Raw genomic sequence first — 27,523 nt, 5'->3', positions numbered from 1 at the left:
GGAACTTGAAGGATGATCAAGTTTTGCTCCTTGGGGATTCAGATCTTCTGTCACAAGTCGGTCTTATTCTTAAGAAAACCTGAATAAAAAATGCAACTGAAGAAAGTCTTAAAGACACTGCAAAACAAGGATTATACTCCTTGCTTTGTATCCTGAAGCAAATTCACAAAGCAACTCCACTGTGCTACATTGATAGTAGGCATTATTCTACTTTGGAATAGCCTTAAGTCTGACATTTTCAGATATTTTCAAACGGTTTGAATAATTTTATAATATTGAGGCAAGAGTGACATTAACCATTTCCCTTTATTTTTGATGTGAACATAACTTTCATCAAGGGCTTTTTTTAAAAAATAAAAGAAAAATGACATTTTTTTTCATCATTCTCAGTATGGAAAATGAAACTGGAATTTTTTTATTGACGTATACAAAGGATGGATTGTTGGAAGCAAATGCATTTCATTATATAACTTTGGAAAAGTGTCAAAAAAAAAACAAATTGCATGTAGGTTTTATTGATGATTAGTGCAATAAGAGCCACTTCCTCTTAATTACTTTCACTAATCAATTCCATCCTGTAACTTGTTAAAAGTAAAACTTAAAACACAAAAGCTCACATTTCTAGAGTATGTCAATGAACAAAACCTTGTAAAATAAAACACCAGACCTGTGATGTCTTAAAACTGATACGCACCACAATAAAATGCTGTTAAAATTACCAAATGTTTTTGAACTTGCTTCTACTGTAAGTAGCGCAGTAGAATCTGCAATTGTAATTCTATGGTTCTGGCCGCTGATCCTGAACATGCAACAAAATAATTTTACAACTAAAAGCCTTATAAGCATTAGATAACATATAAAATGCTACCTAGGTTGGAATGCTCTACTTTTACAGTTCATAAATAAAGTCATACTAAATAGTGACATTCGAATGGATTACAATTCATGTTTGCTGCCATTCTATTACATTTAACATTGCATTTAGTCTAGGAATTATGCAACTGCTGGCAGATCCAAGTTATACAGCAAGTTGCATTTTGCTGTGGGTTACACTGAGCCAGGCTCAACTGGTTCAATTTTAATATTGAAAGAGTGTTGGCAACAGCTTGGCTTTTTTGATAATTAATTTATGAAATGTCAGCAAACGGAGGGCATTTCAAATTTGATATGAACAAGGTAAATTAAATTTGATGTGCCCTGGGGTACTTTAACCTTCAGAAGTTAAACATCACATCACAAGAAATGCAAGTGCTATAGCTCCCCTCTCCCTGATTCCAACTCGTTTGCTTTGATAGCCTGACTTACGTTGTCATTCTTGTCATAATACTCACTAAAAACAACCTCAAAGTGATGCAAAAAGATGGTGTAAAAGCAGACTCTGGGGATAACCAATGTTGATCTCAACTAAAAACTTATTTTAATGATTCAAATGATAATTGTTTTATTTGCAGAAATGTTTATGCCTCAAGAATTATGCATACCCAAACAAAATTAATTGAATTATTCCTAACAAATTGGACCTCAAAGCAAGTTCACTGTCTTTTTGTCTTCAAACTTCAATTGTTGCAAGATTATCTGTCAATGAAAATATTCAGAACCAGGACATGCCAATTAGCTTTTAGATTTATGAAGTTCATTTCCCAAAATTATCAAAAGTTTCTTTAAATGAGCATAACGACCAGGAAAATAAAGAGGATTTTTGATCACTCCTGGTCTGTTGCAATTTGGGCATAAGAATTGCAGAAAGCCTGAAAGACAGCATAACACTTGTCGTTTCGATAATTTTTCCACTGAAATTGCAACAATCAAGGTGAATTCTTGCTGAAATCAAGGCCTTTATGTAGTCAGGTACCCAGTTACAAAATCCACATATCCCACTGGAGAGAGAAATATATCCAGTTTTGTTAGAGGGTGGTAACTAAACCGCTGATAGGTACTTACTTAGAAAGTCTAAAATTGCTTTGTTCCATGCTAGTTCAAAAGATAACTTCAATTTAAAAGAAACCATATGGACGCACTTGTTTTAATATTCATAAATAAATTGAACCAAGTGAAAGGCTGTAACACTACAGGAAAACAATATATATCGGCAGCTATGGAAATCTAATAGTTTCTCTGCCAATGAGAAGTTTTTAAAAGGCAGAAATCATATATAACATGGGAAAATTCAAAGACGACTGCAAGAATGTTTTCAGGTTTAGAGCTTTACATTAACTATTTAGTTCAGTCATTAATTCAAATTTCACCAGCTTCCCTTTCTTCTGGACTTGTTGCATTAAATTCTGACTTCCCATTTGTACTCTCATGTTTCCTTTCTGAAGAACTCTTCTCCTTTCGATCCTTATCTCTTGATTTTCCCCTAGGAGATCGATCCCTTGAAGACCTTGAAAAACAACACTATTATTTAATACAAACCACCAGCATTTCAGCTTCCAAAACGACCCATAAGGTAAATTCTCCAACATGTGAAGTATGGAGCTACATTAGACGACTCCAGATTCAATTCCAATGCAATCCAGCATCAGTCTAAGTGCTTCTGGGTACACAGATTAATGATTAAAAAGTGACTCCTGTGTAAGTTTATCAAGGAAGTGGTGAAAAATGCTTGTGGATGTTGGTTAAGTGATTGACTTGGCTTTCATGCCTTATCCACTCATCTTCAGATGGCTGAACAATCTGCCAATACACCACAGGAAAGTAAGGCTCAGAAATAGTACTGATTGGAATAATTAGAGCAAATACCACAAAATTAAAATTTGAAATAAAGAGAGAAGAAAAATGTTTGGAGAGGGGAAAATAAAGTTGACAGAGGGACTGTTCAAGACTGGTTTTAAAGTAAAAATTGTGTTTTTATTTGTTTTAACTCCATGCAGAATATTATTGTAATAAAGCTACTCTCAACATTGATATGGTTATCTATTACACTAAAAACAGCAAGTGGTCCTGGATTTAAAAGGAACTGCACGAGTTAACAGTTTCTAAACAAGGAATGCCCACAGAGGAATTTTTTTTTAACCTCTTCAGTGCACTTTGAAAAGATTCAGAAATCCCTCCCTATAAAAAACCGTTGAGACATTGCAAAGCATCGAATAAGCGATTGCTCCCCAACTTGCTGCGTTATTTCTTGCTTGAACACCTTGATTTTGATAGTGAAATAGTGGCTCTTTGAGTAGTGCAATTGTTGATGAAGACCTACAGAGTAATGAATACCTGAGTCTGATTACTGAATGGTAGCTTCTGAAAATGTTTAAACTACACAAAGAGCAGCGAATATAGCTTGAACTCGCTCCCAAACCCTTGCCACCTCACTACTTCGCTCTACTTGCCTGGTCACCTTTTCTGTATTGCCCTCCAATTAGATTCTTTGACCTCCGAATACATTACCTACGCTCTGGGTTCTCCCCTCTCCCTTCCTATTTTCTCCCCACATCACCTATTCCCCAACTACTCCACTCCTGCTTCTCATTTTCCTTGCCATGTCCTGACTTTTTCCTTTCTCCTCCTTCCATAGCACCCTCTTGATTCTCTGCCACCTTTCCTCCATCTCCATCCATTATACCCCATTGTTTGATATGGGGGGGAAAATAAAAGCCCTCTTCTACCAGTTTGCAAGGCCAATGTTATACCCCAAAATTGATAAAACACAATACCCAAAAGTTACTGTGTCCTGAGCATCTAAGGAACACAGTGCAACACCTGGAAAGAATTTTAAATCGATGTCTCATAAAAGAAGATTCTTCTCAATGGAATGTAAGCGCTGAAGCATATCATGGACCAAAGGCAACTTGCATTGAAAATCTTGACAAATGAAGTTGAGATCAAAGAGCTAGGCAATCTAATCAGTTTATAAAAACATTTGCTTGCTTTAAGTATTGCTGGGCTTCACCCCCTTTTTTTCTTAGGAAAATAAAGTACCAGTCACCAAACTGTATTCAAGCATTTTAGCACAAGCATCAAGTCTGCCATTTTGAAAAGGTCAGTTTTTCTTGTAAATAATGTTTAGAGACAAGTACAGCTAAATACAAAATATTTCTCAATCACAATAGCCTAATTTAAAACGACCTGTGCTTGTGATAAAACTTTACCCATATTTCTATAATTACATTTCTCGTAGGCAAGGTTAAAAAAAGACAATCAAAAACGTATGACAATACAAACAAAACCACCACTATAACATTTTTGCTCTCAGGGGAAAGGAAATTGATTCAAAATACTGCTTTACAATTCCAGGAGTATAGATAGTGTAGTGGAACAGCTGAAGCATTGCAAGAATTACAAATCTCCAAGTGGAAAATACAATGCATCACACATTAAAGATGATCGAACTGATCAGTCTTTCAACGACTTAGATCAGAACAACAATTTTGCCAACATTTTACATATAAAACCAGTGTTTAGGTTCACTGTGTACAGACTCCCAATCTCAACAATAGAAATGAATTCAAATGAACCTGTACCTGTCTGTACAGGCCATAGCAATTTAAAAAAAAGGTGATAACCACTGCAGTCTCAACAGGAGAATTACTAAATTACTATTATAATGATTTATAACAATATTCCAGAAATTTAGTTTGATTCAAAAATTTCACCAGTCTTACTTATGCTTTGAACTCCTCTCCCTGCTTTTGTCTCTTGAGCTGCGACAGTGTCCTCTGCTGCGGCTATGTGAACGGGACCTATGTCTTCGGCGCCTATCACGGTCTCTGGATCTGGATCTTGATTTGCGCCGCTCGTGACTGGGGGAACCTGAACGTTTCCGCCTATGATCACGCGATCTTGACCTGTGAGCATTTTGAAAGTATAAATTAACTAATTGTTAATTGGTAATGTGGAGACATATGAAAACATTTCCAGCATCACTAGAAGTGATTTTCATTTGTGTAGAGAACAGAAAAACACAACAGTAAATAGTGACAAGCAGTAAATAGTGTTAGCAGGAGGCAGCATTGGGTATCCTCGGACATGAAACACAACAATAAAAATGCAGGTACAACCATTAGAAAGGCAAGTGGTGTATCAATCTTTACTACAACAATGTTAGTCTACAAAATTGCGGAAATCATTCTACAATGCAGGATTTTGATCAAACCACATCTAAAGAAAAGTGCATGTAATTTTGATCTCCATACCTAAAGGGGTATTAGATTAATTCCTGGGATGAGGGATGCGGGTGCTTTTGTGCGTGTGGCAGTTGGAGTGGAGGGGATGGAGACATAAAAATCCAATGAAAGGTGGAGTAGGATAGCCCTCCCTCTCTTCACTTGGATTTAGATGGACAAGCCAACAAGACACACAAGATTCTGACACCGAGTGGATCTGGTAAATGTAGAGTTAGAGTACATAGTTTCAGCCAATTGGCTGTTTTCAGCTGAGACACAGAGAAACTTCTTCACTTGGTTTAGTATCTTTGGAATTGTCCACTCCAGAGCACAGTGGTCAGGGAAATTATCCAAGACAGAGATCAATACATTTCTGGACTCAAAAGAAGTAAAGGGACATAGGAATTAAACATGAAAATGAAGATAAAATTGCCAGTAAGGATCTGACTGAAGCGAGGATCAGATTTGAATGGCCACTTGGTTTGCTCCTATTTCTTTAAGTAGGACAGGTGAACTTGAACTGCAATGTGCTGAGTGCATACTCTAGTATTAAAACTGAATCCAGATCTACAGAGTGCTTTCAGATGCAGGAATTTGATGAAGCCTTAATCAAACAAACATCAGATGCTAGCTTTTTGCTTTGAAAGAGGAGCTTTAGTTATTGAATTCTCAGCGAGACAGTGCGATGGGGTAGGCAGTTGCATCGTGATATTGTCACTGGCCTAGGAATCCAAAAAAGACAGGCTAATGTACTGTGGATGCAGGTTTGAACCCCTCCACAGCGGGTTGTGAAATTTCAATTCAAAAAAATTCTGGAATTAAAAACATCGAATGATGCTCGTGAAAATCCATCTGGTTCATTATGTTCTATAGGGATGGAAAAGAGCCACCTTTACTCGGTCAATTACCAGCCTCAGTCAATCCTCGATCATCATGAAGAATAGCGTTAGAAAGTGTCATCAACAGTGCTATCAAGCAACACTAATCAACAATTTGCTCACTGACACTCAGTTTGGCTTTTACCTTGATCACCTGATTGTATAAATAAAACAGCTGAATTTGAGGTGAGGTGAGTGTGATTGTCTGTCACGTCAGGGCCACATTTGACGGAGCAGAGCTTCAAGGAACTCAAGCAAAACTAAAGTCGGGGGAATCAAGGGAAACATTGTGCTAGTTGGGAGTCATACCAGGCACAAAAGGAAGATAGTTGTAGTTGCCTGAAGGCGGTCATCTCTGCAGGAATTAATCTAGGTCCAACTTTCTCAGCTACTTCAACAATGACCAATCTTCCATCATAATTTCACAGCAGAGATGTTTGCTGATGACTATAAAACATTTACCACTAATCATGACTCCTAAATGCTGAAGCAGTCCATGTTCAAATGCAGCAGGACCAGAACAATGAGAGATTTGGCTGACAAGTGGCAAGTAACATTCATACCATACAAGTGTCAGACAATGACAATCTCCAAAAAGACAATCTAAGCAGAACCTGTTGACATTCAATGGCATTACCAATAATAATTTCCCACTAACATCACTGCATTTAGCATGGACCTGAAACACATCTGGACTTGTCATATAAGTACTATGGGTACAAAGGGAAGTTCGAGCCTAGAGACCCTGGAGTAACTCACTTCCTCACTCCTCCAGTTTTGGCCATCTTCTATAGAAGGCCAAGTCAGGAGTATCACTGAATACTCCCCAATAGTCTGGATGAATGCAGCTCCGAAAACAAACAGGAAACTTCACATCATCCAGGACAAAGCAGCCCAATTCATTGATTCAAATTCAAAGCTGACAGTTTTGAGAGAGTAATGTCAAATTTCCAATGTATCTAATCTTTAGGGATACTGACATTCACTTCAGATCAGAGTAGATGATCACTTCAGATCACAGAGCTTGTTTAAAAAATACAGTGCACATCATGAACATGAGATACCTTAAAGAGTTTTACAAGTACATACTTTGAAAAGTAGTTGCTTCTTTAAAATAAGAAACGTGACAGGCAACTCACATATAGCAAGTTCTAAGCAATGTGATATGAAAATCATGATAATGTATCACTGTGTCAATTAAGGGATACATATTAGCTAGGACGCTGGAGTTAACTCCTCTGCTCTTTTCCAAGAGTATCAATGGGATTCTTTTTATCTACTTGACACTAAAGCTGGGCTGTGGTTTAGCATTCCATTAAAAAAAAAGCTCCCCTGACAATACAGCAACTTGCTCAACACCCCTCTGGAGCGTCAGCATAGATTGTTGAGCTTAAGACTTGCAATGGGACTTGAAAACAGCCTTTTCAAAAATTTCACATCACTCCATAAATGCCAATACCATATAATAGACATACCTCCTGCGATCCCTGCTACGTGATCTGGACCTGTAAGGCAATATTTAATACTTCAATTAGAGAACTATACTGGGCAGTGTAGACAGCCTAATATTTTGCATTGCTTTAGAAAACCATTTCAGAGCGACTGATAATAAAGATTAATCATAGTAAAATCAATGTTTCCTCCATAAAGCATTTTAGCTGTGGACCAAGTGAAGAGCATCCAAAAATGCTTCCCATGTTTAATTCCTATCAAAAATCGTAAACAAGTCAGATTTGCATTTCAAATTTAAATGTAATTTAACCTACTTCCTTTTCATCCTTTCTTCTTTTTCCCTTTCTTCTCGCCTCCTTAAGCGCTCCTGATTTCTTTTCTCTTGCTTCTCTGCCACAATCTTCTACAATTGCAAACAAAGGAGGCAATGAGAATCCCAAAATATTTACCTGATTGGAATTATTATATGAAAGATAAATGCACCCATGTAATGATGATATATGGAAACTTTCTTCAAGCGAAGTAAATAATTACATTACATACTACATTACTTCTTTCTGACTTAAAATAAATCACAGATATTGAAGAGAAAATTGCTTTGTTAACGTACATCCCAAAAATACAGTTATGCATTTCTACACTTTCCAGCACAAAAAGGGTCTTAAAATTACCTTCAAATGATCTAATTTCTCTCGGATTTGAATAAACCCCAAGTGCAGTTTGCCTCCAAAGTGATCAGCAAGCCGACGATCGTTGTCATGAAGACCCAGATATGCAGAACAAATTTCACACACACGCAATTTCTGTTGCTGGAAGCTAGAAGCAGGCATTGAATTCCTATATTCATCCTACACAAAACAAGAAATAAGAAAACTTGAATCTGTCCAAACATTTGAAAAAGACCTGTGCCACTGCTCTTCTACATTTTTAAAAATATGTTGCCTATGATGAGAGAAACACCAGCCTGTAACTTATGGGGAAAAACCAAAAAAGCAACCATTTACAGGAACTTTGAAGGAGCACAACCAATCAAAATCCTATTGTACAAAATCACATAATTTTAATTGTTGAAACATTCATAGCACAAAAGATTAATTCTGGAAAAATGAATGCCCATATCCAGATTTTCCAGATTTCTTCTAAATAAAAGTATGTGTGGCTTTACATTGAATTATTTCCAAGTGCAATTTGTGGTTTGTGTGGTAAAGCATTACATAAAAGTAAGTAATTTTAATGATTTATAATTTAAAATCAAGTGTAAATGCAAAGTAATTTAAAAAGATTTTAAAAACCCTCAGGTTACTGAGGGAAGCAGGGGAGGAAATAGCTGGGGCTTTAACAGATATCTTTGCAGCATCCTTGACGGGAGAATTGCTAATGTTGTCCCTTTGTTTAAGGAGGGTAATAGGGATACTCCAGATAATTATAGACTGGTGAGCCTGACGTCAGTGATAGGGAAGCTGCTGGAGAAGATACTGAGGGATAGGATCTATTCCCATTTCGAAGAAAATGGGCTTATCAGTAATGGTTTAGTGTGGGGAAGATCATGTCTTACAATCCTAATAGAATTCTTTGAGGAGGTGACAAAGTTGATTGATGGAGCAAGGGCTGTAGATGTCATATACATGGACTTTAGTAAGGCTTTTAATAAGGTTCCTCTTGGTAGGCTGATGGAGAAGGTGAAGCCGCACGGGATCCACGGTATTCTACCTAGATGGATAGAGAACTGGCTGGGCAACAGGAGACAGAGTAGTAGTGGAAGGGAGTTTCTCAAAATGGAGACCTGTAACCAGTGGTGTTCCACAAGGATCTGTGCAAGGACCACTGTTGTTCGTGATACATATGAATGATATGGGGGAAGGTATCAGTTGCCTGATTAGCAAGTTTGCAGATGACACCAAGATTGGTGGAGAAGCAGATGGAGAAGGGGAATGTCAGAGAATACAGCAAAACACAGATAGATTGGAAAATGGGCAGAGGAGTGGCAGATGGAGTTCAATCCGAGCAAATGCGAGGTGATGCATTTTGGAAGATCTAATTTAAGAGCAAACTATACAGAAAATGGAAAAGTCCTGGGGAACATTGATGTACAGAGAGATCTGAGTGTTTAGGTCCATTGTTCCTTGAAGGTGCCAATGCAGGTCAATAAAGTGGTCAAGAAGGCATATGGCATGCTTTCCTCTACTGGACAGGGTATTGAGTACAAGAGTTGGCAGGTCATATAACAGTTGTATAGGACTTTGTTTTGGCCGTATTTGGAATACTGTAAACAGTTCTGGTCGCCACATTACCAAAAGGATGTGGATGCTTTGGAGAGGGTGAAGAGGAGATTCACCAGGATGTTGCCTTGTATGGAGGACATTAGCTATGAAGAGAGGTTGAATAGATTAGGATTACTTTCATTAGAAACAGAGAGGTTGAAGGGGGAAACCTGATTGAGGTCTACAAAATCATAAGGGGTATAGACAGGGTAGATAGCAAGAAGCTTTTTCCCTCAGAGTGTGAAATTCAACTACCAGAGGTTACAAGTTCAAAGTGAGTGGGGGCCTGGAATGTGTTGCCAGCAGAAGTGGTAGAGGCATGAATGATAGCGTCATTTACGATGTATCTACACAGATACATGAATGGGCAGGAAGCAAAGGGATACAGACCCTTAGAAAATAGGTGGCAGGTTGAGATAGAGGACCTCGATCAGTGCAGACTTGGAGGGCCGAAGGGTCTGTCCAAGTGCTGGAATTTTCTTTGTTCTAAGATGGCGTTTCCATACAACTGGTAATCTGTACAATTACCTTGTAAGTGTTGTAAATGAAAGCACAAAATTACAAAGAGAAATTGACAGATTAAGTGAATGGATGAGCTCATGACAAATAGATTTTGATGCAGGCAAATGATTAGCTTTCCACTTTAGAGCTAAAAAGGATGAAATGGGATACCTTTGGAATGGTGGAAAGCAAGAAACAATACAGGTCGAGAGACACTTGGAGGTGGAGTAGATGGGTTAAAATCTGTTAAACAGGATCAGAAAATGATCTAAAACATTAATAGACATTATCCTTTCCAATTAAAGCATCTGCACATATGGATGTACGAAACTTTGATTAGAGCACACCTGGAGGGAGCATTTCTGGTCACTGAAGCTTAATGCACTAGTTGGTCTGCAACAAAGTGAATCGAAGGTTTACTAGAACCACATCTGGAGTGTATGGGTTCATTATGAGGAGAGGTTGAGCAAACTAGCAATTTAGAAGGTTAAAGGGTGACTTGATAGAAGAACTTCTCTCTGCTACTTGGGTGTACTTGACTAGAAGCACAACCAAAAAAAATCAGAAGTCAAACCTTGCTGAAGTAAAGGTAGGAAATACTTCATGCATAAAAGCTAGCACAAGCTTCTAATTTTTTGACAGCTGTAAATTATTAAACAGGAGATTGATATATTGATAATTATTGAAGGATAGGCTATTCGATTCCAGATCAAATGACATGTCAATGAATGGCCAAACAGGTTTGTAGGACTGTATAGATTACTTGGAATCCTGAGTTCTAATAGACACATGCTTAATTTTTTAAAAACTCTAAATTCAGAACAAAAAACTATAAACATACAATTGATTAATTTAAAATCAAACCATTAATCAACTGATATAAACCAAACTAACAGACTAAGAAAAAGAAATCAAATCTTTTTAAAACTAAATCCTTTGTATGTGTCATTTTCTTCAAAATTACGTGTTTCATTATCCTCAAAAGTCAAGATTCTAAAAAGGTGCAAATTTATTTTGTTCACGTTTACATAAAAAAAATTGCCAGTATTAACTTTATCACAAAAATGACAAAAAAACCCCACAAATTTTCAAGTCCCATAATTTGTTTTGGTCCTGTTGATGCTGATGTTTATCATAGAATCCACATGAGCATCCTCAACTTACCATTGTAACTATCTATTCTCTTCCCATTCACATGTCAGTCTAGTTTCCCCTTAAATACTACTGAAATGAATAGTTACACAGATGTTAGTACACTGGTAGGGTGGCCCCAAACTCTAATCAACACCAATGCAAGTTTTCCACAAGTTCCTTACTTTTCAAATCTCTCATGCTGGATTTACTTTTTTTTCTGTAAGTGACCTTGCTAACTTGTTCTGCAACGTTTACATTATTTATGCATTTGTGTTGCAAAATCCTTTGTTCATTTGCCAAACTAAAGACTTGTGCGTGTTCAGTAAGTGACTGCCCTGCTCTTCTCGCCCAAGATATATTACTTCATTAATCTGTTTAACTTCATGTGTCAATTTTGATCATCAACTAATTTCATTATTGATTATGCCAACCCAATTTGACCTCGTCTGTAAATTGAGAAATTGGATTTGCACAAAAATTAAGAGTTTGATAGACAAACAACAACAACAACGGGAGTATAAACATCGGCAGTTCTTAAATGCACGAATCCAAATAATCAGGAAGAAATACAGAAGAGAGAATACACATGCCCAACATCAGTTGCAACACAGTAGATTAATTCTCAGCTATCCATTAACAGATCTTTTAAAAGCATTGCTAGACAGTACTTACCTCTGCTTCCCTTTTTTTTGTGCGTACTCTTTCTACTTCTTGCATGACCTTCTGAGATTCTTCCACATTTCCTTCAGCTCCAAGTTGTTCAGCTTTAGCCAAAAGCTTTCCTATTTCTTCATTGAGTTCATGCACTCTTTCTGCCTGTAAAACAAATGCAAAATTCTAGAACTTCAGGCCTTACACTAAGGACAAAAGGTAGGAGATCATTTGCAACAGCACCTCAAGGCCACATTTTGTGTATAGTTTTATGAAGAAATTTGAAATCTGTGGCTGAATACTTTTGAGGAGATTCATGGCAGTTGCTGAACACTGCCTCTTAATGAATTGCAGGAGCTTGTGGCTTAAGTTAATGATGAACAAAAATTAAACATGGATTTATTCTACTCCAACCTCCTTCGGTTTTCAGAGCAGCAACAAATTGAGCAGTGCCAACCTTAAGCACATTGGTTTAATAGAACATAGAACAATACAGCACAGAACAGGCCCTTCGGCCCACGATGTTGTGCCGAACTTCTATCCTAGATTAAGCACCCATCCATGTAACTATCCAAATGCCGCTTAAAGGTCGCCAATGATTCTGACTCTACCACTCACAGGGGCAGCGCATTCCATGCCCCCACCACTCTCTGGGTAAAGAACCCACCCCTGACATCTCCCCTATACCTTCCACCCTTCACCTTAAATTTATGTGCTATTGTAACACTCTGTTGTACCCGGGGAAAAAGTTTCTGACTGTCTACTCTATCTATTCCTCTGATCATCTTATAAACCTCTATCAAGTCACCCCTCATCCTTCGCCGCTCCAACGAGAAAAGGCCGAGAACTCTCAACCTATCCTCGTACGACCTATTCTCCATTCCAGGCAACATCCTGGTAAATCTTCTCTGCACCCTCTCCAAAGCTTCCACATCTTTCCTAAAGTGAGGCGACCAGAACTGCACACAGTACTCCGAATGTGGCCTAACCAAAGTCCTGTACACAGCTGCAACATCACTTCACGACTCTTGAATTCAATCCCTCTGCTAATGAACGCTAATACACCATAGGCCTTCTTACAAGCTCTATCCACCTGAGTGGCAACTTTCAAAGATCTATGTACATAGACCCCAAGATCCCTCTGTTCCTCCACCTGACGAAGAACCCTACCGTTAACCCTGTATTCCGCATTCTTATTTGTTCTTCCAAAATGGACAACCTCACACTTGGCAGGGTTGAACTCCATCTGCCACTCCTCAGCCCAGCTCTGCATCATACCGAAGTCCCTTTGCAAACGACAACAGTCCTCCTCACTGTCCACAACTCCACCAATCTTCGTATCATCTGCAAATTTACTGACCCACCCTTCGACTCCCTCATCCAAATCATTAATAAAAATTACAAACAGCAGAGGACCCAGAACTGATCCCTGCGGAACTCCACTTGTAACTGGGCTCCAGGCTGAATATTTACCATCTATCACCACTCTCTAACTTCGACCGGTTAGCCAGTTTTCTATCCAATTGGCCAAATTTCCCTCTATCCCATGCCTCCTGACTTTCCGCATAAGCCTACCATGGGGAACCTTATCAAATGCCCTACTAAAATCCATGTACACTACATCCACTGCTCTACCCTCATCCACATGCTTCGTCACCTCCTCAAAGAATTCAATAAGACTTGTAAGGCAAGACCTACCCTTCACAAATCCGTGCTGGCTGTCCCTAATCAAGCAGTGTCTTTCCAGATACTCATAAATCCTATCCCTCAGTACTCTTTCCATTACTTTGCCTACCACAGAAGTAAGACTAACTGGCCTGTAATTCCCAGGGTTATCCCTATTCCCTTTTTTGAACAGGGGCACAACATTCGCTACTCTCCAGTCCCCTGGTACCACCCTCGTTGACAGTGAAGACGAAAAGATCATTGCCAACGGTACTGCAATTTCCTCTCTTGCTTCCCACATAATCCTAGGATATATCCCGTCAGGCCCGAGGGACTTGTCTGTCCTCAAGTTGTTCAAAATGTCCAACACATCTTCCTTCCTAACAAGTATGCACTTTCTCCCCGTGTCTGCGTGGGTTTCCTCCGGGTGCTCCGGTTTCCTCCCACAGTCCAAAGATGTGCGGGTCAGGTGAATTGGCCATGCTAAATTGCCCGTAGTGTTAGGTAAGGGGTAAATGTAGGGGTATGGGTGGGTTGCGCTTCGGCGGGTCGGTGTGGACTTGTTGGGCCGAAGGGCCTGTTTCCACACTGTAAGTAATCTAAAAAAAAGTATCTCTTCTAGCTTACCAATCCGTTTCACGCTCTCCTCTTCAACAATACGGTCCCTCTCTTTCGTAAATACTGAAGAAAAGTACTTGTTCAAGACCTCTCCTATCTCTTCCGACTCAATACACAATCTCCCACTACTGTCCTTGATCGGACCTACCCTCGTTCTCGTCATGCTCATGTTTCTCACATACGCATAAAATGCCTTGGGGTTATCCTTGATCCTATCCGCCAAGGATTTTTCATGCCCTCTCTTAGCTCTCCTAATCCCTTTCTTCAGGTCCCTTCTGGCTATCCTGTATCCCTCCACTGCTCTGTCTGAACCCTGTTTCCTCAACCTTATGTAAGCCTCCTTCTTCCTCTTTACTAGACATTCAACCTCCTTCGTCAACCAAGGCTCCCTCACACGACCATTTCTTTCTTGCCTGATAGGTACATACATATCAAGGACACGTCATATCTGCTCCTTGAAAAAGTTCCACATTTCCACCACATCCTTCCCTGACAGCCTATGCTCCCAACTTATGCTCCTCAAATCCTGTCTTACAGCATCGTAATTTCCCTTCCTCCAATTGTAATTTACACAAACTTTTACCAAGTATATAAAAGTTTTATATTTGGAACAGATTATACCAAATATGAATAAATGTGCTCTGCATTAAACATTTTGAAGGTATCATAGCCAAATTCTTTCAACATAATTTTGAGTTTACATTTCAACTGACATATTTGGTCCAATAATTAATTTATATTGCAGTTCACAGAATGCAAAATTAAGGATAGCCCGTGCATTTTACTTGTTCAGCTACTCTCGAGAAACCTTCAACACAAGTGTCTGCGTCCTTTACTTGATGATGTCCAGTTGCTGGACATCTGAAAATTTTCTTAACACAGCTTCACATTCAAACAATATTAGGAAAGGTGAAATTGTGTCTCAGAGATGGTTAAGTCTTTTCAGGGAGCTTTCTTCTACAGCAGCTGCAGTAAGTACCAGTGATCACAAAATCTCAGCTTTCATGTTTGCCAACATAAACAATCTTAATGCTTGGAAATAAAACCCTGCCCAGAAAATAGTGCTTGATATTCATAGAATGCTTACACATTGGCTATAGCACATCCAGCCCACCTGATGGCTATGAGGAAAAGCACAAATTCTGCAGAGCTGTGCCAGAGGTTTTTTTTTAAATAGATATTTTTATTGGGAATTTAACATTTTGACAAATTTACAAAAATAAGCAGAATTTTCAAGCACAAACATTAATATAAAAATAGATCCTAAATATATAATCATCAAAATTCAACTAATCCACAATCATCCAGAGTGTATAGTTGAGTCGCTTACATCCTTCAAATAAGAGAAAATGTTCTCTAATACACTCATAACAGTATGATTAAAAGGAAGCTATTTCCAAACAATAAGAACAAACAAAAAAAAAATTAAACATGTTTGAATGGAGATCTTCCCCCTTGTTCTCAGGGGGCCTTACTACCTTTCCAACGTTCCACCATATCCTCTCCCAAACAGTGTCCCACCCTCGACCCGGGCGCTCCTTAATAGGATTTAGATATAATACCGAGCTAGAGTTAACAGTGAGCGCCGCACCCCCACCCCACCCCACCCATACCTGAGTATATCTAATAGCATCAATGCCACGTACAAACACACATAACTATAAAATTACAACTCCAACAGATTACAGTTAAGTATAATAACATAGCAAGGAAGACAACCCCGCTCCCAGAGGCAAAAGTAAAGTAGAATAAAGTAACCATTTCTCCCCACGGAGTGTGGGAGAGGCAAGCCAACATAAATTGTCTCTTACGATTTATTTAACCGAGTCTAAAAGTTTCTTGGCCTCTTCCGATGATCTAAAATTATACTCGGATCCTTCGTGGGTAAAGCATAACGTCGCTGGGTAGCGTAAGGTGTATTGAATATCTAAGTCCCGTAAACATTTCTTCACCTCATCAAACGCCTTCCTTCTTCGTGCCAAAGCCGGGGAGAAGTCCTGAAATAACAATCTTGGATCCTTCATGAATCATAGCTTTAGGATCCTTTCCAAGCTTTCTGGAGGCATCCAGGAGTATCTGCCTCTCCCTATAACTCTGCAGCCGGAACAGGACCGGGCGTGGGCGCTGGCTTGGGCCAGATCCGCGTACTGCGACCCGGTAGGCCCACTCCACCCTTACCCGGTCAGTTTCAGCCCCCAGGTTTAAAATCTGCGGCAGCCATCGCTCCAGAAATGCTACTAACTGTTCTTTCACTTCTTGCTCTTGAAGGCCCAGCAGCCGAATATTCTTTCTCCGATTTCTGTTGTCAATATCATCGATGTAAATTTCAAAGGCCCTGACTCTCTGCTCCAGAGCTCTCACCTGTTCTGCAGCTGTTTGAGCTGCAGCCTCGGAGGTCGTGGCCTTTAGTTCCACCCCCTCCACTCGGCCCTGCAGCTCTTCCATGATTTGATTCTGTTTCTGCAGCTTTTCTTCGAATGCATTCCATCGCTGTCGGGATTCTGCGATGAAATTGACGAGTGTCGATTCCAGCCTAGCAATCATCTCTATAAGGCCTGTTTTTACATCAGCTGCAGCCAGAGGAGAGGAGGGTGGGGGAGGGGTCTTTGTTTTCTGAGAGCTGCGGGGTCCCTTTGATTTACTCATTATCCACTCAGTATTAGACTATTTAAATATAATATTCAGCAGCTAATTAAGATTAAAGAAATTTTTTGGGTGGTTTGGCAAGTGTGGTGGGGACAGGAAACCCACTTTACCCAGGTTTTGGGAAGGGCTCTGTAGACTCAGACTTGCTGAGTCGCCGCCATCTTGGATCTCTGTGCCAGAGGTTTTTAAAAAAAAACACTTGAAAGGTACCACAGGAGAGACATGGAGTGACAAGTAATACCTAGATTATTTTTCTGGGACAGGACAAACCTCAGGTGATCTTTTGGGCACAGCAGGCATTTATTTGTAGCAACTAGAAATGGGGTCTGATTTTAAAATTATTCTTGTTTGTTTCAGGTGAGAGTACGGATCATCCGTATTGATGCAGAGAAACAGACAGCACATCTTCAAAATAAAAATTCTGTTGGCTGCTCTTTTTTTTTTTAATTGTGGTAATTGGTAGGTAGGAGAAAAATTCATCTAGCAGTATTAAGAACCCCCAGCTTAAACAGATTAAGGAAATCCTATGTGGTTGCAAAATTATGTTTTGAACATGAGAAGTATAACAATTGTACCAGTAGGTTATCTTCAGCCACCGAATTATAGCAATTTTGCACTGTGAAACCATGTTCACTGAGTACAGAGTTAATATATTCCATATAAACTACTAATGCATTTTACTTCACAGCATTTCAGCAGGTATTACAGGACACTCAATTTCTTCATGTGTATGCGTGGACACACTAAAGAAAATAGAAAGTTAACTTTAAAATGAGGCAATGAAAAGTAAGCGATTTTAATCCCATTAGCCAGATGGATTAAAGTTCAAATACAAAAGAGTTGAAACAGAGAGTACATAGCACACTCCAGTCTCCCATACTAATTTACTAATCAAATCACACAGGTGAGCACGGAAACGCTTATTCAAGAGGAAGCAAATTGGAATATACCTTCGCAGCTACTTCAGCACTTATTTCTTCTTGTGTTTCTGTCAAACGCTTCTTTGCAATGTCTGTTCTTCTGTCACAATCAACGATAAAACTTTCAAGATGTTCCATGGCCTTGGGATTGAAAAAACGTTATTTGAACCTATGCAGAGGTCAGTACTATAGCATTTTTATTTTTAGGTTTTGGCATGTAATCCATTTATTACTGAAAGAGTGTATCCCAATGAATACAAATAATAGCAAGAAATATTTAGCAGTCTATCAATGATTACTCAAAAATCTCAAAAGTGGATCTGGAACCAGGGTTTCAGGAGCTATGAAAAGAAATAAATTAAACAAGGGATTGTATTTTTGGTTTATCCTTTTGATTTTTGAGAGTTTGAATATTTGAAAATATTTCTGGTCAGACTTGTTGCCTCATTGAAATACCAGAATTAATTAATATCAGCAATAATTAGTGCAGACAAGTAAATGAGGGCATGGCTTTTTAGTTCATCTTTAGGTTCAAATAGCTGACAAAAACAAAGAAAATTGGACATTCCTACTTTAAGCATCAGGATAGCAATCTACCAACACAAAAATAAAAACATGTAATGCTCTATATTCAAAAACTGAGAAATAAATATGGCCCACTTATTATTAGCACTCCTCACACAGCACCTTACGTGATAGAAAAGCCTAATGTTATGGCACTGGAATATAAACCTGAAGATCACAAATAAACTGAACCAGTGTAAATTGCGAAACTGAATTCAATAAATTTGATAACTCGTGGGCTGGAAGCATGGGCACCCAACTGATTTGCAAATATCCAGAGAAGGAAACCTTTCAGTTCACTTGATCCAGCTTACTTACCTCTTGCTTGCTTAATTCAATTCTCCTTTCCCAATCAGTCCTTTAAAGAGCTGAGGCTGAAGTTTCACAGATTTGGATTTTCAAGGGACAATGAGACAGATTAAAATATCGGAGTGTAGAAGGGCTGCCTTTGTGCGTATGGAATTGCTGTCCTGTGGTTGCAATTTGTTTCTACAGAGCAATCTGAATTTTCTTTTTTGCACACATTCCTATCTTTGTATTTATGGAGGTCATGCATTTTATTGTGTTGGGGAAATCTTATTTGCTTGCTACTTACACAATATAACAATGCAATTAGTTCCAATTCCCAAGTCTTTCACTATATCTCTACAAAGTTTTCTTTTAAAAGTGTTTATCAGATTTTATTTTAAAATATATTACTGTTAAGATAGTGGAACCAAATCAGGCAATGCCATTCCGAATCCTAACTACTCATTGCAAAGCAAGGATTTATCATCTTGTTCTGATTCTCCTGTCAATCACCTTGGAGTTACTATTCTCTCAGTCAGTAGAAACAGTTTATTCTTATTTGTGTTAGCAGAATCCATAACAATCTTAATCATTTCAAACAGATATCCTCCTAAGGCCTCGCTTCCTCTCTGCATAGAAATGATTCCATCACCCAGCACTATTCCAGCAAATCCATCATCAACCCGCTCCAAAGCTTTTTTCCATTCTTTCTCGAGTACAGTGCCCAGAATTAAACAATTCCCCAGCAGGGACTAAACTACTGCTCTCATGATTTAAGCACAACTTTGCAGTTTTGTAATCTATGTCTTTGCAATGCCCAGAATTGCAGTTATTGGAAAACTTGTATTAACCTGCTCAACTACCTTCAAAAGTTTATATTGAAAACCACTAGATATTCCTGTTCTTTCACTCCCTTTTCAATTGTACCAATCAACTTGATTTGCTCTACGTTATCCTTCCTACCAAAATGCATTACCTCTGTTGGTGCTGAATTGCACCTTCCCACCTGCTAGAAACATGTAATTTTATATTTATTGAGCAGTATTAAATGGAACTAAAAAGAATAGAGCGCTTTATTACTGTAGCTTTTCCCACAGCATTTCAGTTCTAAGGAGTGACTATTTCAAAGGGTGCTACATCACAGAAGTGTTATGGCCTTCTTCCAAGCTATGCAGTGATCATGTCTGCACCAGCTCTCCAAAGGAACATGACTTAGCACTGTAATCTAGCCTTTTACCCCAACACCTTGGCATATCACTTCAACTAAGCAATCATGTTGCAGATCTGCAGTCACACAGGCTGCAAGGGCAGCAGGCTCACTCTCATAAGTCATTTGCTTACCAGCAACACTTTCAACAGCCTTAGGTCATCATTAATGATACAATTTTTATATTCAATATTTAATTATTAAGCTGAAATAAAATTCACAACAGAAATGAGATTTGAACATATATCTGCAAGTTGTTAATCTAGTGGATTGATTTTTTAGTCCCTTTGTAATTCTTTAGATTAAGAGTTCAGTGATTTAAACGCTACACTACCCTGTTAGAAGGCACAGGCTTATAAATTTAAGGTGACCATATTGTTAACGTTATGTTCTGTTTCAGAGATATTTGGTAAAGATGGAAAGGTACAATATTACTTTTTAAAAATGTATTTCTTGTTAGAATTTGGGCCATTCAGCACAGTTGGCACATGGTTTAGAGTAGCATGGGTATGATTCCCATTCTAGGTGGAGGATTCGAGAGTCAATGCCTTCTTCATCTGTCCAAGTAGGGAAGGCAATGCCAAACCACTAGTGAGAAAATCTAATCAAGGAAAAAAGTTGAAGTCACAGCACCAACAGACAGAGAGCCAAGGACCTGGCTTCTTGATATTAGTTACAAAATAAAAATGTCAAAATAGAGGGCCAGTGAGGATAGAATTATTCCCATTTTGCGCAAAAATATTCTGCAATTTTCATGTCTTTGTTAGAACACAGATTCAGTGCTTGCCATTACATCAGAAAAAGCTAAATTAATTCATAGTCAAATATTTGGTAACTCACATCCAGCTCAAAGAATAAATCTCTTTCCTTTGCAGCAATTTCATAATCGGCTCTCAGTGCGAGGTCGTGAATCTTTGTGCATTCTCCCAGGTCCATACGCTAGGAAACAGAGAATTCTAAAATTAACTACAGTGTTTAAAATTCAAGTCCTGTGTGTTTACATGCAAATGTACAAGGTACAGTACTTTGTAAACACTTAATGTAACGCTTGCTATTACAGCATTTATGCAATAATCAAAACACCAATTCCACAGACTTCACTAAAATTTCCATATCGCATTTTTGTAAGCTTGCTCATTTACAACAAAATGTTCAACATTATACAGGTTGCATAATTTCAACAATTCTTTAAAACAAATTAAGAACAATCTAGCCATTTGTAAAGAGAAATCAATATTCTTATTGCAGACTTGTGATGTTATCTATTGAAAATCCATTTAAGAACACCCTATTGCCAGTCCACAATTAGCATTTATATAGACACCTGACAGAAGTATAAATCAGACCAAAATTAACAACTGCCCAGAGGAGGGATATGTTATGAGTGGCTATCAAAGTTTTGGCGAAAGATGCAAACACAACATAAGGGATGAGAATGAGAGCAAGTAGAAAATGTAGAGGTTGGTTGGGGGAATTCCAGAGTTTAAGGCAGCTACAAGTGTAAATTCCAAAATGACACAAAAGAAATGGGTGATTCAAAAAATCAGAGCTGGTAGAATACCAAGTACTCAGAGGATTCTGGAAATTGAGGCGGCTCGGATTTGGAAACAAGAATACGTCATTGAGACCCTCAAACCGATAGTACAATTCAAGTGGATAATAGATGACCTCCACCTACCAGACCTGGAACTGTATCTCTCTATACCTTTCCTAACCAAAACTCAATGAATGATAGCATTTCAATTTTTAGTTCAGCTAACCAGAATCGCTTTGGAGGGAGATGATAAGAAGGGTAAAGATCATGAATGAGTGTGAGAATTTTTAAACAGAGGCACATGTGTGCTGAGAGACAAAGGCATGCCAACAAACAGACATAATAAATAGTCCCTATATGAGCAAGGCAATAGGCAGCGGTGAAAAGTGAAGCTCAGGTAGGACACCAACAAAATCACTGAATCTGCCATAACTAAAGCAAGGCAGCGACATACATCACAGAAGTGGAAGTATTTTGTAGGAGATTAGGGCTTAAAACCTCAACTCGGAGTCAAAAGAAAAGCACAATTTTACCCTTAATTGACAATATTCCAATTTTGATGTTAGAGACAAACTGCTTTCATCCTAAATAACTGTTCACGTATTACAACTGCAATGTCGCAATATTAGATTCAGCAACTGAAATTATAATGGGGTTAAAAAACAAAGCATCACACATAAAACAAAGCTATTATTTCCATCTTCAACGTTGAAGACACAAAACACATTCCAGAATAATGAGGCAAGAAAGTTCTTAGGAGAATATCTAATGGGGAACTAATTTATGAGATTTGATGACTTATACATAGGATTTTTAAAAAAGGTCACCGCAGAAGCAATGAGTCCAATGGTTTTGATCTTTCAGAATGACGTTACTTTTTAGAAGAATTTCCAAGGTTTGGAAGGGAACAGACATAATCTGTTGAAAGGGGGTTGGAAGTAATATATGAGAATGAATCAAAGATTGATAAACAGAAAATAAATTGGAGTTTCTAGTTTACAATCCTACCAATAAGGGATTATTCATTCATTCCTGGGACATTAATGTTTCTCTGAAGGCCAGTATTTACAATCCATCCCTGAATACCCTCGAGATAGCAGTGGTGAACTGCTGCAGTCCACATAGGGCGAGGACATCTGCAATGGTGTTGGCGTGTTCCAGGATTTGAGTCAGTGACAATGAAGCAATGAGAACATAGTACCAAATGGTGATCTGAAGGGGAATTTATGTCTGCAAATGTCATGTGCCTGCTATCTTTATAGGTGGTAAAGTTGAAGTTTGGAAGGTACAGCCAAAGAACTTGGCAGTGGAACATTAAGTTGGTGGACGGAGTGTTGATCAAGCAGGCAGCTTCATCCTGGTTAGTGTCAAACTTGAGATGCACTCATCCAGGCAAGTACACAGTATTTCATCACAATATTTGTGCTTTGTGGACAGACTTTGGAATGTCAGAAGGACAATTAATCACAATAGAATTCCCAATTCTGATCTGTTTTCATACTGCAAGGATCTATTATTTAACCTCAAATGATTCACAATCTGTAATAACGACTTAGTTGAGGGGACTGAGTAAAACATATCCAGATTTGCTGACGATAAAAATTTAACTGGGAAGGTAAGTGGTGAGAAGGATTGAGAATGACTACAGAAGAATACAAGACAGTTAGGGAGAGTGAGCACACAACTAGCAGATGACATCGAATGTAGCAGAGCATTACGCTATCCACTTCCTGAGGAAAGTATAAAAAAGTTTTTTGAACAGTGGTAGGGAAACGTTCATACTCAAGAAGTCTGCGTCATGAATCATGGAAATTACACAATTTTACACAAAATTACACAAATTTAGTTAGGAGGACAAATGGAAATGTTGCTTTTTTGTTACAAAGGATTTGGTAACAAAGTAAAGAAGTCTTACGACATCTATATCCATATTCATAGGGGATTGGGGCACTTGGGTTCCCACAGATAGCAAAACCATGGGTTGCCCCAAAATAGGAATTCCTCATCCATACCGATGAACCCAAAAGTACTGCACAAGTCTGTTGATACCTGTCCATTGCAGAGAAAAGAAGGAGGAAGAAGAGGAGGAGAATCACATCTGCGAGTACACAGATCAGCAGATTGCAAAGATCAAGTGTATACAGAGCAGTGGTGAGGCCACATCGTTAGTACTGTGCCCAGTTCTGGTCTCCTCATCTCAGTCTCAGCATGAAGGGATTGGCCATTAGGACAAAAATGAAGAGAAATTCCTCCAAGAACAGTAAAGCTTTGGAACCTATCCCAAAGAGCTGCAACGTCTCAGTCACTGAGCATATTCAATTCAGAGGTCAGGAGATTTTGGGTTACTAAGGGCAATGAAAGGACACAGGATACTGAAGATGGAATTGAACAGGGGTGCAAGCTCAAAAGGTCCAAATGGTCAACTCCAGCTTCTAATTCTTCTGACTTTATTAAAAATAAAAAATTACAAGAACATTAGCACATAGTGAGGCATAAATCTGATGGTTAAAACCATTGAGCAGTAATTGGACATTTAATACAAGTGCTTTAGCTCAATTAAACTAGCAAATACTTCCTCCAATGATAGTAATATCACAGCAACATTCAACAGGGAGGCCACACTAATTTTGCTTAAAACATATATCATTGAAAAGTTGTTAACTGGATGTCAGGGGCAGTGATTTAACAGCGGTTCCCACTGACCTTAAAGGAAACTGCTCACAAAGATTAAGTTATTGCCGCATTGAGAAATTCTATTTTCCTAATGTTAGAAAGCTAACATTCTTAGAGCTGGGAGCAGAAGGAAACCATACATCAGAAGTACTAGATTAAATAGAAACTACGTATCAAAATATTGTATTATCCACACTTTTTTACATTCATCAAAAACAGTAAGAATAATAAGCACAACTACATACCGTTCCAGAGAGAATGTCATGTGGACAGCAACCAAGAAGATGACTCTTGCAAACTCTATCATCTGAGAATTTCACACGCTGTCGTGTTGCATCTCCTGAAACAAGGCAGTTTAAAGTTGATGAGCTCAAGATTGAACAGAAGTGTTTTTGAATGAATGGACTTATCACCAGGCTGCTTTACAGCCAACTTACTGTGCTAATGCCTTCTTGTGTGCAATCATGTGACTACCTCTCCATCTTTACTGCAGAACAGGAACATTCTTCACTGAACATACACAGAATTCATTAAGCATCACCTTGCGAATGTACTCTTCTTAAATCTTGGACCTCTGGAACGTTATACTCTGATCAGACCACACAGAAAATGCCGTAACAGGCATACATTTATTTCTTCTAAAAACCGCAAAAAAAATGCCTAAACAGGTTTCAGCGCTCTAAGAGAATGATGGGCAGCTTGCTTTACTAACAGCACATTGCAAGCTCAACACTTTCAGAAAAAGAAGTCAGGTTAGGGTTTGTATACACACTGTGAGCATCCATAAGGTAGCACCCAGCATCTTCAATCTTTGTGCCTCATCTGCAGAGATTCTGACTTGCTGGAAAAAATTTAAAAGGGGAAGGTTTTCTGGGCCACACCTGTAGTAAGGTAGTTACAGGAATGATACAAAGAATAAAAGTAAAGTTTAACTGTTATGTGACAATTTAATGCCATTGTGTATATAAATGTGTAATATTCAAATATCATTCCTTTATCCTTGCAAGTATTCCAATACCATTGTAGTGTTTCCCACTGTATGCAGTTTATATTTAGTCTCAACTATGTTGTTTATATTAATTACTTCTGAAAGCAAACACTTTTTTGATATTCATAACAGCTTTAAAAATTATTCATGACTCACGGCTCGATGAACATGAGGCTTTTCTGCAACTCCCTTGCAGATTGATGTAGGCAGGCAAAGATACATTGAACCTTTATAAATAAAACAAGGGGCCACAATTGTTCAGTTTGTATGAACAGAGATATGGGAAGCAAATTTCAAATGCAACTAAATCAAACATAACTGAGTTTCCTGCAAGAAAACTGAAGTTAGGTGCAAACCACAAATTTGCACTCAATTGTTTAAAATCAAAAAAAAACCTAAGCAGGAACATACAGGTAACAGCTAGTGACTTTTCAATTTAGAACAGGAAACAGAGGACAAAAGCAGCACTTTGACATTATGCTTTTGTTTCTTCTACCAAGTAAGAAAACACCATTGTACCTTAAAAACTATTTAAAACATAATGTTTTGAAAGGAGCTGCAATCTCATTTACCAGAGGTTCAAAATCTACCATGGACCATCCAGCCCACCCGAATATAATTTGTTGAATAAATCTTGCTCTTCTGAGAAGTTCAGTTTTTAAAATTAATCACATTAGTTAGCTATTCTAAGATTGTTTAAAAAAAACTCAACATTTTCCATTAGACAAAAAAAATTGATCAGTGGATTACAATGGATGGATGTGGTGAAAATAAATCAACAGTACCCAAGTGTAACCATCACTGAGATAAAATTAGTACTAAAATAGGGCTCCTGCATTTTTTTTTGGGATGGGGCAACAGATACAAAAAGCCAACATGAATTTGTTTGGAAAGAGGTTTCTCCGAACAACTTAAATCAGCTTGCTTGCAGTGCTCACTTCTGACTTCAAAAGAACATTCATCAATAGAACCCTCTAGAAGCTGAAACTATTATGAATCAGTCACATATTGGATTCACAAAAGATGCAACAAACATGCAAACTTCAAAAGGTGACTTTTTATTTTAAAAATGTTATAAGTGACAAGGACCATTGGAGTAACTCTTCCTTTCCGTGGGAAAATGCAGCACAGAATCAGACATTATAGATCTGTTGTACAGCTTCAAGCTCCGAAGGGTTTTACTGGATCTCTTTCTGCCTGTGTAATACGTATGAGTGTGGGAGTAGGATAGGAAGTTACAGAAATAAACACATTTTGCAAACGTTGAAACTACGCAACTTAATGATATAATACATGAATGTACAACTCAAAAAATTAAATCAGTCTTTCAGAAGCTTAAAAGCACAAAGATTTCAATGTAATCATGTAAAGGACTATGAAATTGATAGGCACAACACGGTATTGAACCAATAACATCTATCTCAAACAGCTTTCATAGAATCTCTTTTGCACCACAATTTGTGTTTTCTAGCCCCATTACATTACTCCATCATCTCTTCACTTCATATATTTTAAATGGTTAGAAATAAAGGGGAAACATTTTCCAGTCTTGCTGAATACAAGAACTACCAAACACATGGACATCACATATTGTAAGTGCATTTCCTTTCTTATTGATTCAATTCCATAAAAATGGTATTGCAGTGCTTTTAGAATGTATTTAAAATGTTTGGCAGGGAGAAAAATCAAACTATAAATGAGCTTTCTCCTCAAAGAGATATAAGCATGAAGCATGACTCACCTCATTGGAACAGATTGCAAGAGGTATTAATTTTCTTCAACCATATTTATGTTTGTTTGCAATTTTTTCCAAAAGTAATGCTACTCTTTAGTAAGGAAACAAAAGGTCTTGTAAATCAACTAAATCAGAAACTAAAACCTCACAACTTTTTCTCAGTAGCAACACTCCACGTTTAGAGCAAGTTACTGTGGACCTTATGTAACCAACTCTGTAGATGTGTGTTACTTTCAATTTTAGTGTGTAGGTGAGCTGGGATGGTGACACTCCAGCTGAATGCTCCAATACTGGGCAGTGTTTGAGGCCTACAATGATCCATGTGGCCTAGCCTGGACTGGATTAGTTCCCCCTTTCACAGTGAACCACACCTTGGGTACTATTGCATTTTCTTTTCTTTCGGGTTAGCGGCGAATGGGTGGCTTTGTTAACGAAAACTGATTTCAAAATGAGAACTCGCTCTGGAAAACAGAGGCGACAGCACCGAAAACATTAAAGACGCACTTACCGTCCCTGGAGGTGCCCATTAACTGGTCCAACATCGCTCTCATTTGAGCCTGAGCAGACATAGTGGTTTGTTTTAAGATCGCAGCTTGCGTTTGGTGATAAATTTGAAACAAACTATGTCATAGAGATAACTGACGGAAGACACTCCAGCAAAACCCTGAGGCCTAACTCGGCGCTCTCCCTCAGCAACGCACAGAGCTTC

The 27,523-nt window shown here is 38.3% G+C and overlaps 1 protein-coding gene across 3 annotated transcripts; it reads right to left on the bottom strand.

Annotated features, from left to right (window-relative positions):
- Positions 1-384: 384 nt before the first annotated feature.
- luc7l (LUC7-like (S. cerevisiae)) lies at positions 385-27,523 on the bottom strand. Of its 3 annotated transcripts, none has more exons than XM_060840887.1 (11): positions 27,323-27,419; positions 25,236-25,306; positions 24,337-24,431; positions 20,725-20,823; positions 17,856-17,966; positions 11,998-12,141; positions 8,101-8,277; positions 7,744-7,832; positions 7,453-7,482; positions 4,599-4,781; positions 385-2,383 (listed from the first exon to the last, which is right to left on the bottom strand). In XM_060840887.1, exons 4-11 carry the CDS (start codon positions 20,818-20,820, stop codon positions 2,236-2,238), a joined length of 978 nt encoding a protein of 325 aa, XP_060696870.1. In that variant the 5' UTR covers positions 20,821-20,823; positions 24,337-24,431; positions 25,236-25,306; positions 27,323-27,419; the 3' UTR covers positions 385-2,235. The 3 variants fall into 3 exon arrangements, with proteins under 3 accessions (XP_060696870.1, XP_060696869.1, XP_060696868.1); XM_060840886.1 differs by lacking the exon at positions 27,323-27,419 and adding an exon at positions 24,529-24,665 and having other exon boundaries at positions 25,236-25,277; XM_060840885.1 differs by lacking the exon at positions 25,236-25,306 and having other exon boundaries at positions 27,323-27,523.

This window comes from Hemiscyllium ocellatum, chromosome 20 (genome assembly GCF_020745735.1).
Source record: "Hemiscyllium ocellatum isolate sHemOce1 chromosome 20, sHemOce1.pat.X.cur, whole genome shotgun sequence".
Classification (NCBI taxonomy): Eukaryota; Metazoa; Chordata; class Chondrichthyes; order Orectolobiformes; family Hemiscylliidae; genus Hemiscyllium; species Hemiscyllium ocellatum.
This window is presented reverse-complemented; position numbering and strand designations above follow the sequence as displayed.

Bases quoted from the DNA above. Each gene is read 5' to 3' on its own strand.
- luc7l (XM_060840885.1), bottom strand. From the start codon at position 27,383: ATGTCTGCTCAGGCTCAAATGAGAGCGATGTTGGACCAGTTAATGGGC. The intron at 17,967-20,724 runs GTGAGTTACCAA...TTCAATCCCAAG, and splicing joins ATTTATTCTTTGAGCTGGAT to GCCATGGAACATCTTGAAAG. The intron at 4,782-7,452 runs GTATGTCTATTA...AAATGCTCACAG, and splicing joins CGTAGCAGGGATCGCAGGAG to GTCAAGATCGCGTGATCATA.